This window comes from Mus caroli, chromosome 16 (genome assembly GCF_900094665.2).
Source record: "Mus caroli chromosome 16, CAROLI_EIJ_v1.1, whole genome shotgun sequence".
Lineage (NCBI taxonomy): Eukaryota > Metazoa > Chordata > Mammalia > Rodentia > Muridae > Mus > Mus caroli.
Genome location: NC_034585.1, coordinates 24,475,464 through 24,490,979, shown reverse-complemented (window position 1 = coordinate 24,490,979; position 15,516 = coordinate 24,475,464). Strand labels below are relative to the sequence as shown.

The 15,516-nt window shown below is 37.0% G+C and overlaps 2 protein-coding genes across 3 annotated transcripts in view; one reads left to right on the top strand and one right to left on the bottom strand.

The window, feature by feature from the left end:
* The window catches only part of Uts2b (urotensin 2B), an 8,045-nt gene extending 7,946 nt beyond the window's left edge, over nucleotides 1-99 (top strand). The window contains exon 4 of the mRNA XM_021185604.1: nucleotides 31-99. Within this exon, the coding sequence (XP_021041263.1) occupies nucleotides 31-99 (69 nt within the window). The remainder of the gene's footprint in view (nucleotides 1-30) is intronic.
* Nucleotides 100-9,341: 9,242 nt separating this feature from the next.
* Nucleotides 9,342-15,516, bottom strand: part of Ostn (osteocrin) — a 45,026-nt gene continuing 38,851 nt past the window's right edge. Inside the window, exons 4-5 of one of the 2 annotated variants that reach the window (XM_021185349.1) lie at nucleotides 13,704-13,800; nucleotides 9,342-10,141 (exon numbers count right to left, since the gene is read on the bottom strand). In XM_021185349.1, coding sequence (XP_021041008.1) covers nucleotides 13,716-13,800 — 85 coding nt within the window. In that variant the 3' untranslated portion in view covers nucleotides 9,342-10,141; nucleotides 13,704-13,715. The remainder of the gene's footprint in view (nucleotides 10,142-13,703; nucleotides 13,801-15,516) is intronic. The other variant, XM_029470661.1, reaches the window with a different exon arrangement.

Here is a 15,516-nt window from a genome sequence, read left to right as displayed (position 1 = left end):
TAGTGTTGACATGTTTTTTTCGGTTCTTAGGCTGAAATAAAGATAAAGATTATGTTGCTAAGAAAAAGCTTTGCAGTACAAATATACCTGCCCCTCTAATGACAGCAATAATGGTTAACCGGTTTTCTCACACTTTTCAGTTTTAAATGGAAAAGTCCTTGGTGATTAAAACTCTCATCTACCTTCCACATTTTGGTCTAAAGATTGAAATCAGAAGGATGGAATTAGAAATAATCAAGTTTTAAAACAAGTTAATATTTTACTTTACATAAATAGAAGCCATATTGCTACAGTATGTGTTATAAACAAAGATTTGACTCACACATGTACTCTTAAGAAAATTATTTTTTTTAATTACTAGATTTCCATAGTTTTTCTAATATTTCTTGTTTCTGGAGAACGTGGTTCCTATTTTTGAACAAAAGAGTAACTATTATATGTGTTTCTCCAGTTCCTTAATATGTGAATCTATTAAAGTGTATTTGACTTTCTTATCACCACCCTGATATGTCTATAACATCAATAAAAGAATATTTTTACAATACTCCTAAAATGAAAGAAGTTAAGATAGCATTAACAACTTAACTCATACTAGCCATTTTATATCCTGATATTTTCAAACATCATGGTTAAGCATTTACTCTCTGGAGCTATATGGCTTGTTTTCAAATATTAACTTTGCTAATCCCTATCTCTGTGACCTCAGGCAATACATTTCTTATGAATTGGAATTTTGTCCATATACAAATATAATTATATTTAACTAAAGATAAATTTTATAGTTTGTTATAACTAAATTATTTAATCTAATTCAGAATGCTATTTGAGATATGATAACTATTCTGTATACTTAACACTTCAATAATTGTTCCATAATTTTTATTTTATTCTTTATTATTGCTATGACTATTTTATATAGAAGAAAACTATATTTTATAGAGATTAGATTACATGTCCCAAACCATACAATTAGGAATGTGTGTAAAGCAATAAGTGGTATGAGGTAAAGTGGAGAAATGATGGAAAGGAAGGAAACATTAGCTTTATTAAAGAGTGTTACAATATTCCTTTCTACTTTCCATCATAGAAAATAATGGGGGATTCTGAGAAAATAAGTTATTAATTGTGAACAGAATTTATCAGAACCATTTTTAGTGTCATATGCTACATATACCCCAAACAGGCACAGAAAAGGAAGCAGAGTGCAGGATGGAGGCTCCTCAGTGGTGATCACTAGAATGAGGTTAGCAGAAGCAAATTACAAAGGGATTCAACTATGGATATGTACTGAACAGTATGTGAAGGATGATTTTTGTGGGATTTCATCTGAGGTGTAAAAAAAAAATGCTGGGCATTAAAATGACCCTACAATGCCTATCTGAGAAAGTAGGAAATGAGCCTACTTTATATTTATCAAGCCAAGGGCAGGTTAAGTTGGAGAAAGCATGGAAGAGAAGAAATATTGAAATTGTAGAAATGGAGATTGGTTGGACTCTTCCTTAGTGCAGTTTAAACTGTGCTGTGTATCTAATGTTAATCTAAGTCTCAGATACTCAGTATTACTATGTTCAATGCACATAGCTCTGCACCTTCATATTTCGCCACTATATCAACTATAAATATTTTAACTACTTTCAGGGAGGTCATGGCAGAGTAGGAACTCAGAAGAGGTGTTCAGTTTATGAACATACTCAGTTAAAAAGTTATACATGCTAATCCTACTGGCAGCATTAGTTATGGGCTATCACCAACAAACTGACAACTCAAGATGGTAAATATCAGGAAGTCCCCATGTTACCTGGTTAGCACACCACCAGATCCTTTGATCTTTCTTTAAAAAGAGATGTTTTTCCCTCTTGAAGGAAGTATTTTAGTGAATCTCACAGTTAAGAGACTTTTAATTGTAAAAAGACTTTGGATTTTAAGAGATATTGGATATTTTAAAAGGGTTGAACTTTTAATATGTAAAGACTGTGGGACTTTTAAAGTTATTTAGATCTTGGGGATGAATAAGAACTAAGGGTTGAGGCTTACTCATGATGTGTTTGTGTGTCAAGTTGACAAGGGGTCAATTGTACTGGCTAGTTTTGTGTCAACTTGACACAGGCTGGAGTTATCACAGAGAAAGGAGCTTTAGTTGGGGAAATGCCTCCACAAAATCCAGCTGTAAGGCATTTTCTCAATTAGTGATCAAGAGGGGAGGTCCCCTTGTGGGTGGTACCATCTCTGGGCTGGTAGTCTTGGTTCTATAATCGAGCAAGCTGAGCAAGCCAGGGCAAGCAAGCCAGTAAGTAACATCCCTCCATGGCCTCTGCATTTCCTGACCTGCTTGAGTTCCAGTCCTGACTTCCTTTGGTGATGAACAGCAGTATGGAAGTGTAAGTCGAATACCCCCCCCCATAAAAGAGATGGTATTTATCCCATTTCTGTAAGGATTGCATTGCCCTAACTCCATAAAATATGAACAACTGGATTTCCTGGGCATGTCCCATCAGGAGCAATGTGGTAACTCTTCCGTTGTATTTTTTAAAATATTGAACAGGACCCTGACATAGCTCTCTCTTGTGAGGTTATGCCAATGCCTGGCAAATACAGAAGTAGATGCTCACAGTTATCTATTGGATGGAACACAGGGCCCCTAATGAAGGGGCTAGATAAAGTGCCCAAGGAGCTGAAGGGATCTGCAACCCTATAGGAGGAACAACAATATGAAATAACCAGTAACCCCCAGAGCTGTGTCTCTAGACCATCAATGGGAGGAGAGACCCTTGGTCTCATGAAGATATATGCCTCAGTGCAGGGGAATGACCAGGCCAGGAAGCAAGAGTGGGTGGGCTGGGGTATAGAGTGCGAGCAGGGTGGGGGGAGGGTATAGAGGGCTTTGGGGATAGCATTTGAAATGTAAATGAAGAAAATACCTAATAAAAATACCTTAAATAAAAAATAAATAAAATATATATAAAAAATTGAACTAAAAAGCCAAGTTATTTTCCTGACACAAATCCCAATAATTTCTAAGGGAATAGGAAAATGACAAATGCAATCGCCTGTCCCCTTAATGAAGAGGAGACAGGAACATCTGGAATGTTATTCCTAGTAGTCCTGAATTTTTCTGGCCACCTAATAACAGCACATGTTACTCTGAGGGTGGAGAATGGGTTCTCTTCTGACTTGGCAGTTTTCTAGATTTCTCTGTCCATGGCATTGTTACTCCTCTTTCATCTTTCCTGAGATTTTTGCTTTTCCATATGGCTTACTTAGGAAAATAGTTTCTTGTAAATTTCAAAAATTTCCCAGGTGTTTTCAAACTCTTACAGTTGGAACTACATGGTTTATATTGTCTAAAACTTCCAGAGACAGTTTTCATTCTGAGGGTCAGGCTTTCTTTTTCAATACAAAAGAAGAGAAAAGAAAAGAAAAGAAAAGAAAAGAAAAGAAAAGAAAAGAAAAGAAAAGAAAAGAAAAGAAAAGAAGGAAGGGAGGGAGGGAGGGAGGGATGGAGGGAGGGAGGGAGGGAAGGAAGGAAGGAAGGAAGGAAGGAAGGAAGGAAGGAAGGAAGGAACCAAGGAAACTCAACAATTATTTTTATGTACAAATATTTCCTTAAAATATTTTATTAATTTTTTTAGTCTTATCCATAACTAATATCAACTTCCTTGAAAACAACTGAAATGTTCCTTAAACTCCATGTTCTTAGTTTGATTTCTTCCATGACCTCTTTACTCCAACTTTATTTAATGAAATTTTAAAATCTACTTATTTCACTTAAAATGATGATCTCCAGTTTCATCCATTTATGTGGAAATGATAAAATTTATGGAAGTAGGGAAGGAGGGAGGGAGCGAGGAAGAGAGAGATTGAGCAAGTATTTAATTTGATCCATGCAGTGAAAACCTCAGCTGACTCCATAATTGGTCTATTGTGACTCCTGCAGTGATAAGCTGAGGTTTATAAGCATCTCTATATTATGCTGTTTCATGTTTTGAATGTATACTCAGATATGATATAGCTGTATCCTATGATATCTCTATTTGCATTTTTAAAATTACATGTATATATTTGAGTCTCTCTGTGAATGTTCAGGAACTGCAGGTATTTACAGTTTAAGAGGTATCAAATCCCTAAGATCTGAATTTATACGTGATTCTAAGCTGCCAAAGGTAGGCTTGGGTATTTTTTAAGAGCAGTGTTCTTAATTGTTGAAAAATCTCAGCCCTTACTTTCAATTTTTGAGGAAGCACCATGGTGATTTCCATAAGATGTAGACTAACTTATACTTCTATCAGTCAGGAATAAGAATTCTTTCCTCTTTTTTTTTTTTTTTGCATTCAACATTTTTGTTTGTTATTTTTGTTTCTTTGGTGATACCTACTCTGACTACAATGTGATTTGGTAAGGTACATAAGATTTCTTCGTAGTGATTTCCAATTTTCCTATAAATCAAAACTTTCTCCAATGCAAAAAAAAAAAAAAGTTCATTTAAAAGGATTGGAAAAAGCATCCCAGTTTGTGATGTTTGTCATCCAGACGGTTTTGTCAAAATGTTATGTGCGACACAATGTCCAGTGGCCTCATAATAGGGTAGGACATGATAAAGGAGGGCATTGGGCCTTTTCCTTTCAGAACGTATTATGGAGTGGTCCTGATACTAATGGAATGAGGTTGTGTGCAGTTGAGAACATTAGGAACGTAAGTGACATATGGAGAGTTCTTTCCCTGGCATTTATGTTTCGGGCTTATTATGATATGGATAGCAAAAGTGTGTTGGTAGAGATTTCAGTTAGTAAATCGATTTGGTATTAAGGAAAGCAGATCACATGGAAGGTATAAATTTGACATTTATCAACAAATTCACATCTTGCATTTTGATGAGACAATCCATAGAGTGATTCCGTATATAGAGGGAAACTATTCAAGGACTGAATTACAGAGCAGTTAAAGAGCAATGTTGGGAATATGGGAAAGAATTAGTAACAAAGACTGAGAAGGAGCAGATACCAAGGAAGGAAACAGAAACCAAGTACAAAGAAATTTCAAGAAATTTCACAGAATCTGAACTATGATAGCATCAATAAGGTGAGAGCTGAGACCTGCTGGGTGAAACCCTGAATGAAACATTATCAATAGTGGGCCAGCATCTTATTTTAAGGGGTATGATTAAACAACTGGAACCACAGACAGCAGACATGTCATATGTGTATATGTGTTCATGTGTGTATATGTGCATGAGTGCATGTAGATACAAGTGCCAATCTGTGTAGAAGCCAGAGGACAATCTCAGTTGTCATTTCCTCAGACATTGTCAACCCTAGTGTTCATACAATGTCTCTCACTGGGGTATGAGTTTGCCAGTGAGGCATGTCAGCCATACATCGAGTTCTGCCTGCAGAGACAGCTTTTTGTTGAAAACTTATTTGATGAAGCACTTGTCATTAACTAGAGTGGTTTAAGCATCAAGGAAAGGTTTTTATTGTTTTTTCTCTCTCTCTCTTTGTAAAGTTAGAGATATGAAAGCATGCTCCTATGTGGTAGTAACTAAGAGGGTTCTGAAATGATGGTTACAGGAAGTACCTGACAAGGTTAGCTCATGAGAAAATATGCATTCCTCAGGAAGTCAGGATTACTGGCACGTCTAAGAAATAATCACTATAAACAGGCATGAATGAAGGTTAAATGCACCCCACATCCAGCTGAAAGCAGTAAGAATTTTCATTTACAGAAATAACCTTCTTTACAAGTGTAATGTAGTCCACAGATAGCTGCTAAGTGCACAGTATTGAACACAAGTGTGGAGGAAGTGGACATCCAGGGCAGCAGTGGGTGAGCTGGCTGGAATTTAACTTCATGAAACTGAGAGATGATTTGTATGTATAGGAGGAACCAACTCTATTGGCAGTACCACGCATGGTTAGTCCCTTTTAACCAGGCCCAAAATATATCTAAAAACTATATTCCACTGCACACTTAACTGCTCATGTGATGTTAAGTCTTGCCTCTGTGTCAGCTTTTATTTTCGTGCCAGACAGAGATATCCAAAGATATCTGAAGGAACAAACTGCATGGTGATGATGACTTTCCAAAACAAACTATTAAAGGAAGACTGGACTTAAGGGCCACGTTCTCAGCTCAGATCTGAAAATAGACTCCAGCCTTCACAGAAGTTGACTGCAATATTTCAGAATGCATTATGACTCCTCCTACTAAAGATTTAATATGAGTCATTGATGCATCTGAAGACTGAAATGCTGCTAAATTTGCCTTTGATTTGTCTGAAGGAGTGTAATGTGATCAGAATAATAAGGTTCAGTATGATGAAGAATAATTTATGTAAATATCATTTGGTAATTTGCAAGGTGATCTGTAAGCTTCCCCTTTCTTCCCTACATAAGTAGAGAATCATTTAGCTCCTCTCTTTTACTTACATGATCTCTTTAGCACACACACCTCTTCTTTTCAATTACGCAAAATGTGAAATTCGAATCTCCTAGGTTAGCCCCTATGATCCTCAGATTGTATTAAATATATTATAATGCAGAGGAGTGGTGCCCAATAAAATTGAAAAATGGGACTATTCTCTAATTCACACTGCCTGTTCTGGTAGTCTCTGTAATCAAGGTGTTTTGGGAATCTATTTGATTGTGGATGTATAGTATGATGAAGAATTTGAATTATTAACTTATATAATTTTAAGTCCACATAAAGCTAGCAGTTCAATTGGAAACATAGTTTTTTTTTTAAATGGTCTCCATCTTTTACTCAAGAACATAGACTGTTTTATGCAAATGCAAGATTTTAAAATAATTCTCTTTGTTTTCTTCTCTAGCTTGCTTTTGGAAGTACTGTGTCTGAGATATTTCTGAATATACAGAAGAGAAGAAAACTAGAAAAATTACATATATATGTAATGTATATATACATAATATGCATATTAAAGTTTACTTCTGTTTTAAGCTTTAAGAAACTGGCCCTTGTTCTGCACATCATTTTTCTCACTTTGTGAACCTGCTCCTCCCTGGGCTACGGCTTACTTAATGCTCATTCGGTGAACAATTGCACTGGCTGCACTCTGGAATGGAACTGTCATCAAAATGGCTTTAGTGATAAAACTGGGGGGATTGAGCTGTTGTATGCTTCCATGAAGTCCATTGTCCTCTCTCAATGTTTTGTTTTTGGCTGTCAATAAAAAATATTTTAAAAGGCATCTTAGTTAAAATGAATCACATTGTTTCAATTCATGTGGAAAATATGCATTATGCTTCTTTCCCATTTTTATGTTTGTACTTTTTTGTATTAATTGGAACAGTTGCCATTGAGAATACTAAGAATGAGTCGATGGCTAAGGTACAGAGATGCATTGTTGATGTAGATACCGAAAAAAAGTGATACTAGATAGCTAAGAAATAGTATGTGAAGAAACTAGTAGTAAAATGACATGCCTTGGGGATTCTTACCTCTCAAATTTGCCTCCTGCAGAGGGTCAGGAACTCTTTGACATACTACATGCTTTGAACAGGCTAGATTGTGTGCTCAGAAACAAAACTCCCCAGGAAAGCATTGGCTTTTCCTTGTAGGATTTAATTTCCCATTGTTGAACTGTTTGTTTGGTTTGGTTTTCTTATATCGGCACCAGCTTGTTAAATTAATTCAAGCTTCAGAGTTTAACCTTAATTTTGCCTGATATCCACTCTGGCTCAGAAGCATTCTCAAAGTAACCTTAGAATTAAATGTTGATGGCTTTAATGTTATGTAGTTCACATACATTCTTTTCTTTATAATACTGAGAAGTGCATTTTTATCTCTGTATTAATAATTGTGCAGTGTTTAATGATAAAGGATGGGATTGTAGTATTTATTAAACTAAAAACATACAAAGCCCTGTGATAAGAGTGAAAACACGGGCATAATAAAGATAACTTGTAGCCTGGGAACCCAAGCAAGTCCTTTGCAGATCATGACAAAGAACATTATTATGAGTAGAGTAGAATAGAGGAACTCAGCTGAATGTATAGCAATATGTCTGAGGTCCTTTCAAAATGTGATATTTGGAGGGCTGAATTTCAATGCTGTGAGGATCAGCCAAAGTGCTTGGAAAGAAGAAATAATCCCTCAAGGTGTTGGAGAAAAGGGGAAAGAGCATGCAAAAGCCAAGGTAGGAAGAACCTGGAATCCTTGAAAAAGGAAAGGAGTTAGTATGGTTGTGTCCAGTGAGCAAAGCTGAAAAAGTGTAATAACTTAGGCAGATGGGTTATACCCACTAGGGAAAGATAATGGGCTGGTAGTTTATTCTAAACAAACAAACAAACAAACAAACACACACACACACACACACACACACACACACACACACAAACATCTCTGATGGATGCAGAGTAGAGCAAGGTCTGCATGTGCTTCAAGTCTTTGAGATAGGACTTCCTACTCGGGAACCACAAAGAATGCTGCTTTCTTCCACCTGTCACCAAAGACAAGCCATGGAGCACAAATGGTGTTCATTTCACCACAACACTCTTATTCTATCCTTATCTGCTGGAATGAGCTTGCCTTCATTCCAGAGAACAATGTTCAATGTTTATTAACCAAATATTTAGGTAGGTGATTTACCTATAAATGGTGTTGTCTTCTTTTTTTTTTCATTTTTTAATTAGATATTTTCTTCATTTACATTTCAAATGCTATCCTGTAAGTTCCCTATACTCTCCTCCTGCCATGCTCCCCTACCCACCCACTCCTACTTCTTGGCCCTGGCATTCCCCTGTACTGAGGCATATAAAGTTTGCAATACCAAGGGGCTTCTCTTCCCAGTGATGGCCAACTAGGTCATCTTCTGCTACATATGCAGCTAGAGACATGAGCTCTGGGGGTACTGGTTAGTTCATATTGCTGTTCCACCAATAGGGTTTCAGACCCCTTCAGCTCCTTGGGTACTTTCTCTAGCTCCTCTATTGTGGGCCCTGTGTTCCAAACACCTGGAAACGTAGATAACACATTGGCTTAGAACTAGATTCCACATTAAATAATTCTTTCCCTTCCTTCCTTCCTCCCTCCCTCCCTCCCTCCCTCCCTCCTCTCCCTTCCTTCCTTCCATCCTTCTTTTCTCCCTTTGAAACAGAGGACTCATGTTGCCAAGCTTGGCTTCAAATCTTCTACTTAGCTTAGGGAGGTCTTGGGTTCTTGATCACCCTGCTCTTACCAATGGCTGGGATGACAGGCATGAGCCATGATACCAATTATACAGAAAATTTGTCTCTTTCATGCTAGGCAGGCACTGTGCTGTTGATCTGTATTCCTTGCTCTCATAGCTTATTTTTGAATTAAATTAAACAAATTTATATGAGAGATTGTAGATTAATGTTGATTTTAATACCCCTTTTTAAAGCACAAAGCACTATTTGGTTGGATTTTTAGCTTATAAACATTGAATGAAGAAAAAAAAGAAAAATAGAAAAAAAAAAAGAAGAAGAAAAGCTGCTAACATAGGAAACATTTGAACAATTCACCCCTAGGCTGGTAGAAGTAAACAAGACAGGCAGTAACTTCTTTTCAAATGAGTCTTTTACATTCAGAGTTTGTCAGATTATTACATATGGGCCAATTATACTATCCTTTATTAGTTTCTAAAGAACACAGTTGCTCAGGTTTCTCAAAATTTATTTGCCTTCTGACACAGTTGAAGCAAACACTCATGTAATGTCTTTTTACTAAGCTTGAAGTTGAAGTTTACAACAATTCGACAAACCTCAGAAAAACTAAAGAAACCTGTATAAATCACCATGTGCTCATTTCTTATTTTTTTAGATCATCAGATCTTTAAACACTAGGTTTCTAGAAAACACATTGATTAACTGAAATGTGAAAATATTAATGGCAAGAGAATGCATTATATTGGACTGCTGTTTTAAAAAGTAGGTTCAGGGGCCACATTACAATTTGTGAATCATTGAAAAATACTTTCAGAAATATCCATGCACTGAAATGATCTGCACAACTAAACTAAAACCACAGCAACACTATGACATGATGATCTGGGGAGGATCAAGCTTTGGGAAGGTTTTCAGAAGGCCAGTTCCTTGACAAAAGGGGTAGTGAACTTCACTGAAGTGTCTTCTATAGTTCTGTGCCATCTCACACAAGTAAGTTGCACCTGTAAAAGTGAAAAGTGAAGTTAGAAGTGTTCTTGCACTCTGTAGAGCAGAGGAAAACCCACAACTTTCACAGAGATGCAATCCTTTCACCACATGGTATTTCATGGCAGCTTTTAGTTACACAGCATATTTTCTTCTATAATGTAAATTAATTTCAAATACCAGTGAGTTTAAAGAGCATTTGTGATGTATAAACCTAAGAGCCTAGGCTCAAGTTTTTAGTGAAAATTCTATTTGTCAGTTTTTCAGATATCAAGTATCCAGTTTCTTTTAGTTTTATATATTAGTTCAAAGGATGTTGTCATGAAAATGTAAAAGGCAGACAAGGAAAGATTGACTAACACGTGGTTAATTTTTAGACACACAGTGATAACTATACTTTGCTTCTGAAAACTAGAATTTGTGAGATTCCTGCTGTGTTTCAGAGTTTTATTAGTTTATCTGAACAATGGCATCAACATCTTGCTAAGATAAAATTGACAACTTAAAACAATGATATGTGGATATGTGCTTCACACAATCAAGGAAAGTCATAATTAAGGAGCTAACAAGTGACTGCCCCATCAAGGGCTCTGCTTCTAATGTCATTAAGAAGGTAATTCTGACATTAGCCCTGATGTTTCTAACTCCACCTAGGCAAACTTTGAATTAATGTACTTTGAATATCTATTGAATGTGAGTTGCTTAAGCCAATGCCTCTACCATCTTTAAACTTTAGTCTGATGTACTTCTTGTAGGAATAAAACATATAAACATCAGACTATATTCCTTTCAAAAATACAACAGAGAAGAAATTGGTATTTCCCCTGGAAATTTGTTAGTTCCTAGCAGCAGTATGTAGCCTTGATCTTAACCCAAGACTAGAGAGCAGTTTCACTTTCATTGGGAGACTCAAAGTGAAACCCAGAAGGTAAAAACCCATAGCCAAAACCCCTGCACGGGAAAGCACTTCAGCTCAACCCAAGTGAAACAGAGTTTGAACATACTTTCTCTGTGGCTTGCCACCATGACAAGTTAGAGCTAAAGGCAAGCAGCATTACACCAGCCCAGCATGAGAAAGACTTGGGCTTGATCACATTCACCAGCTGAATGACAAAAATGACCAGTGCTGCTGCCAAACAACATCAATAGCCAGGAACCAAGAAAACTTGATGGACCACACTGAGAACATTGACCCAGAGGGTAGAACACCTGATGTCTCCATCTTGATGTGAACAAGTTCTATAAAATGTCAATTACACCAATATCCAGCAACAAATTTGCAAATTGTTAGAGTTAAACAAGACTATATGTCCTCAAGCCTGCAATTATTTGTCTGACTGTGTGAACATCATTTAACAATGCTTAAATTCGTATCTTGTAAATGCCATGTTGTGCAAATTGCACCCACCGTTTAATTCAAAGGGCTATGGCAGCAGTAGGAAAACCATATCAGAAATAAGAGAAATTTAGGCGAATTTTATAGGTTTTTGTTATCCATTCAAATGTCACACGAGAAAATAAATATCTGAGAAGTATTGGTAGCGATGCTGGGAAATTACAAAAACATAAGGATTGAGCAGGTGAACCCACAGTGATTAATGGATAACAGAGAAACGTGATGTCTTCCTAAGGCTTCTCTTCTGATATCATTGTCTCCAGGTTTGACTAGTAAGATCCATACTTATGAAGACATTGCAGCTTGATAAGTGTACACTAATGCATAAACTTGGACATCAGTACCACGAATCTGGACATGATAGCAGCTGAGATATCTTCTTTCTATCCAGAGGTCTAGTGTGTCAATGTTCATATGAAAATGAGTTTCCTAAGTTTGCTATCATGTACAGTTCGGGGGAATTCAGAACTACGAAAGTATGTGATATGGCAATGCAGAGTGGAATATGCAAAAATCAGTCAGATTTCTATCAATCTCAGGGTTATGTAAATGTATCAGGAAATTGGAAGATATGCCTTTGATTCCAGGAAGTACTTGGCTGTTTATAGCTAATTTCTGTTCAAATATAAGTGCAGCAGTTGTTAGCAGACCCAAGGAGTGATCACATTTAGTTTATTTCTAGATATGAGGGAAGCAGCTCCATGCAAGTTTTGAAGGTAGTGCTATTCAAGAGACAGTATTCCTCTTTGTAATCAGTGCATACTCCTATTTTTAAGGGTACTAGGTGCTTAGGACTTGCAGAATATCAACATGAACAGACTCATGGGCATCTGCAATTCTCTTAGTTAAGTCATATCATAAAGTATTGATCCTCATAATAACTTTGGAAAATTTGAGGGGAAAGAAAAAACACATTAATTTAATGTATGAAAGGATTAGGTCAATGTCATGAAAAAAATCAGAAAACACAATTCCTATGTCTTCATATGTGGATGGTTAGAGAGGTTGCAGGTTGCTGGAATTATCTGGGGAGGTTGGTGGGGGGGGGTCAGGGAAGTATGGAACTTTCATGTGCTTTACTGGAAGAAAGCATGGTATTTAGATTTCAAAATCAACAAGCAATTTACTGTTTTTATGATATATTTTAATGAAATAAAAAGTGCTTCATTATGCTCCTCTACCATCTTCCTATAGCTCTCTGATGAAAGGATACTTGGGGAGGAAACTTGGCTTATATTTTTCAGGTCACAGGCTATCACTGAGGGAAGGCAGGGCAGGAACTCAAGACAGGAAGCTGGAGGTTGAAACCAAGACATGCTGTTTGTTGGCACACTGTCTGGCTTGTGTCCATGCTCATACTTAGCTAATTTTCTTACAAAGTCCAACCCCTGAGGGATATAGTTGCTCACAGTAGACTTGGACCTCATACATCATTTAGCAGGCAAGACAGTTGCCCACAGGTCAATCTAATCCACGATTTCCCAGTCAGGTCTTCCTCTCATAATAGTTCTGTACTATGTTCACCCATGCATGTGCCCACAGGTCAATCTAATCCATGATTTCCCAGTCAGGTCTTCCTCTCATAATAGTTCTGTACTATGTCAAGTTGACAATTAAAGTTCGCTAGGGCATGTGTTAATTAGAATCTTAACCCATACTTGCATATTAATAGATAATTGCACATGACTGTACAAAAATAGCTAAATTTATTTTATAAGGCATTGGGATAAGTGACTTTTCTATTTGAAAGATAAAATCTAGGTGTTCCTCACGTGTTCCCATGCTGCAGCCTTTGATTTTCATATTCCTTAGGGTAGCTATGAATGCAACCTAATACAAACTGTAAACTTGCTTCAACTATTATAAGATTGTGTGTGTGTGCGTGTGTGAGACTTTTAAAAACTTGATTTTATGTTGAGTGTGAGTTTTGCAGATAGGTAAAAATGTCATGTTGCAATCTCAAAAGTTTAGGCACTTTTGGTAGGATGTGTGTTTCCTTTCTAAAAGCCCCCTAAATTATTTAATGTGAATGTATTAATTGACTAGAGAAATGTTTGCCAATGTGTATATATCAGTTAAACACATTCCAAAAAGAACATTTGCACTTAAAGATGAGTCTGTTCATCTAGTGTGAAATGGTTTCTGGCAATGGCCCATAGGATGCTTGTTCAGAGTGTACTCACAATAAGAATCCATCAGCCTCTGGAACTAGAGAGCCGGTTTCTACCAATCCGATCCATGGGAATACCAAACCGCTTTTTTGAATGATCTACTGCTTTCCTATAACAAAGCATAAAGAATATTTTAAACCAATGTCCAAGTTATGAACCATTGCTCTTGTTTTCACTTTAATGCAGAACTTGGACTTTCTTCAGAAGTAGGAACAAACCATGATACATATTGTTTACAGTTGCCATTCTCATCTTTGCCTATGTGTCAAAATTGGAGAAGCTGATTCAATCAGTTAACTTGCATAAAAACCCACATCTTATCAGCATATTAAACTGTCAATGATCTAGTTGATAAATCCTGCTCCCTCTGCAGGTTTCATTCTCTTACTGCTCTTATGCCTCTAAAGGAATCTTGTATTTTAAATCAAGATCCATTTATATTTCAGCAAGGATAATGGCTGGAGAAAGAAAAAGGTATAGATGTTAAAACTGAAGTAGTGGAATCCTGTCTCTCACGCCTTCTCATAGAGATCTAGGACTAATGCTTTGTAGATCATCATCTATGTCTGCCTCAATATTTCTGTCAAGAATTAGTTGAGGAAATGAACTGTCCTGATACAGTGACTTTGGTCTTAGTTACTTCTCTGTTGCTGTGATAATACAGCACATCCAAGGCAACTTGTAGAAGGAAGGGTTTATTGGGGATTAGGGATAAGAATTTATTACTACACAGCAGGGAAGAATGACAGTGAGCAGGCATGTCAACTGGAGCAGCAAGCTGAGAGTTTACAAGCTAAACCTCAAGCCACAAGCAGTGAGAATGAGCTAGGAAGGATGGGAGGCTGTGAACCTCAAAGCCCATTCTCAGCAATGCCATACTTCTTAAAACTACCCAAACAGCATCATCAATCGACTGGTGACCGAAACACCATTTGAGAACATGGGGCACACTCTCCTTCAAGCTACCACTACTTCTGTGAAGTCAAATGCATTCCCTTCTATCAGAACTGAAAACAAAGGCTTGCTTCACAATGTCTTCAATGACTTCTGTCTTAGGTTTTCAATGCCGTGAAGAGACACCATGACCACAGCAACTCTTATAAAGGAAAGCATTTAATTGGGGCTGTCTTACAGTTTCAGAGGTTCCATCCATCATCACCATGGCAGAAAACAGGGTAGCATACAGGCATACATGGTAAGATTTCTACAACTTGATCCATGGACAGAAGAAAGAGACTGTGCAACACTAGACCTATCTTTGACCTATATTAAACACAATGAGATCTCAAAGCCCACTTTCACGGACACACGTTCTCCAACAATGTTGTAAAGCATACAATTTGTAGAATTAGCTTAAAATCAGTGTCCAAGAGTTATAAGACACTAACATACTAGTCATGTTTTAAAAGTTTGTTGTGATTTTAAACAATATGTGCTGGAATAAAAAAAATCTCCTTTGTATTTAACTTAATTTTATTATTACTATTCTGTGGGGTGGATGTTGAGTCTCGGTCTCCTAAAAGTAGCTCTGGCTGTTGTGGAGTTCACCATGTAGACCAGGCTGACCCTGAGCTTAGAGAGATCTACCTGCCTCTGCCTTATCAGAACTGGAATTAATGGTGTGTACCACTATGCCCGGCTTTGTTCTGTATTTTAAATTAAGTGATTTTACCAAGACTAACATAAAATTCTTTTTTAGTATAGAATAAAAGAATAAAGTTTATTCAGGGCATGGAGAGGCGAGTTAAGAGGCTAATGGAGGCAGAAAAAGGAAGAGAGAGAGAGAGAGAGAGAGAGAGAGAGAGAGAGAGAGAGAGAGAGAGAG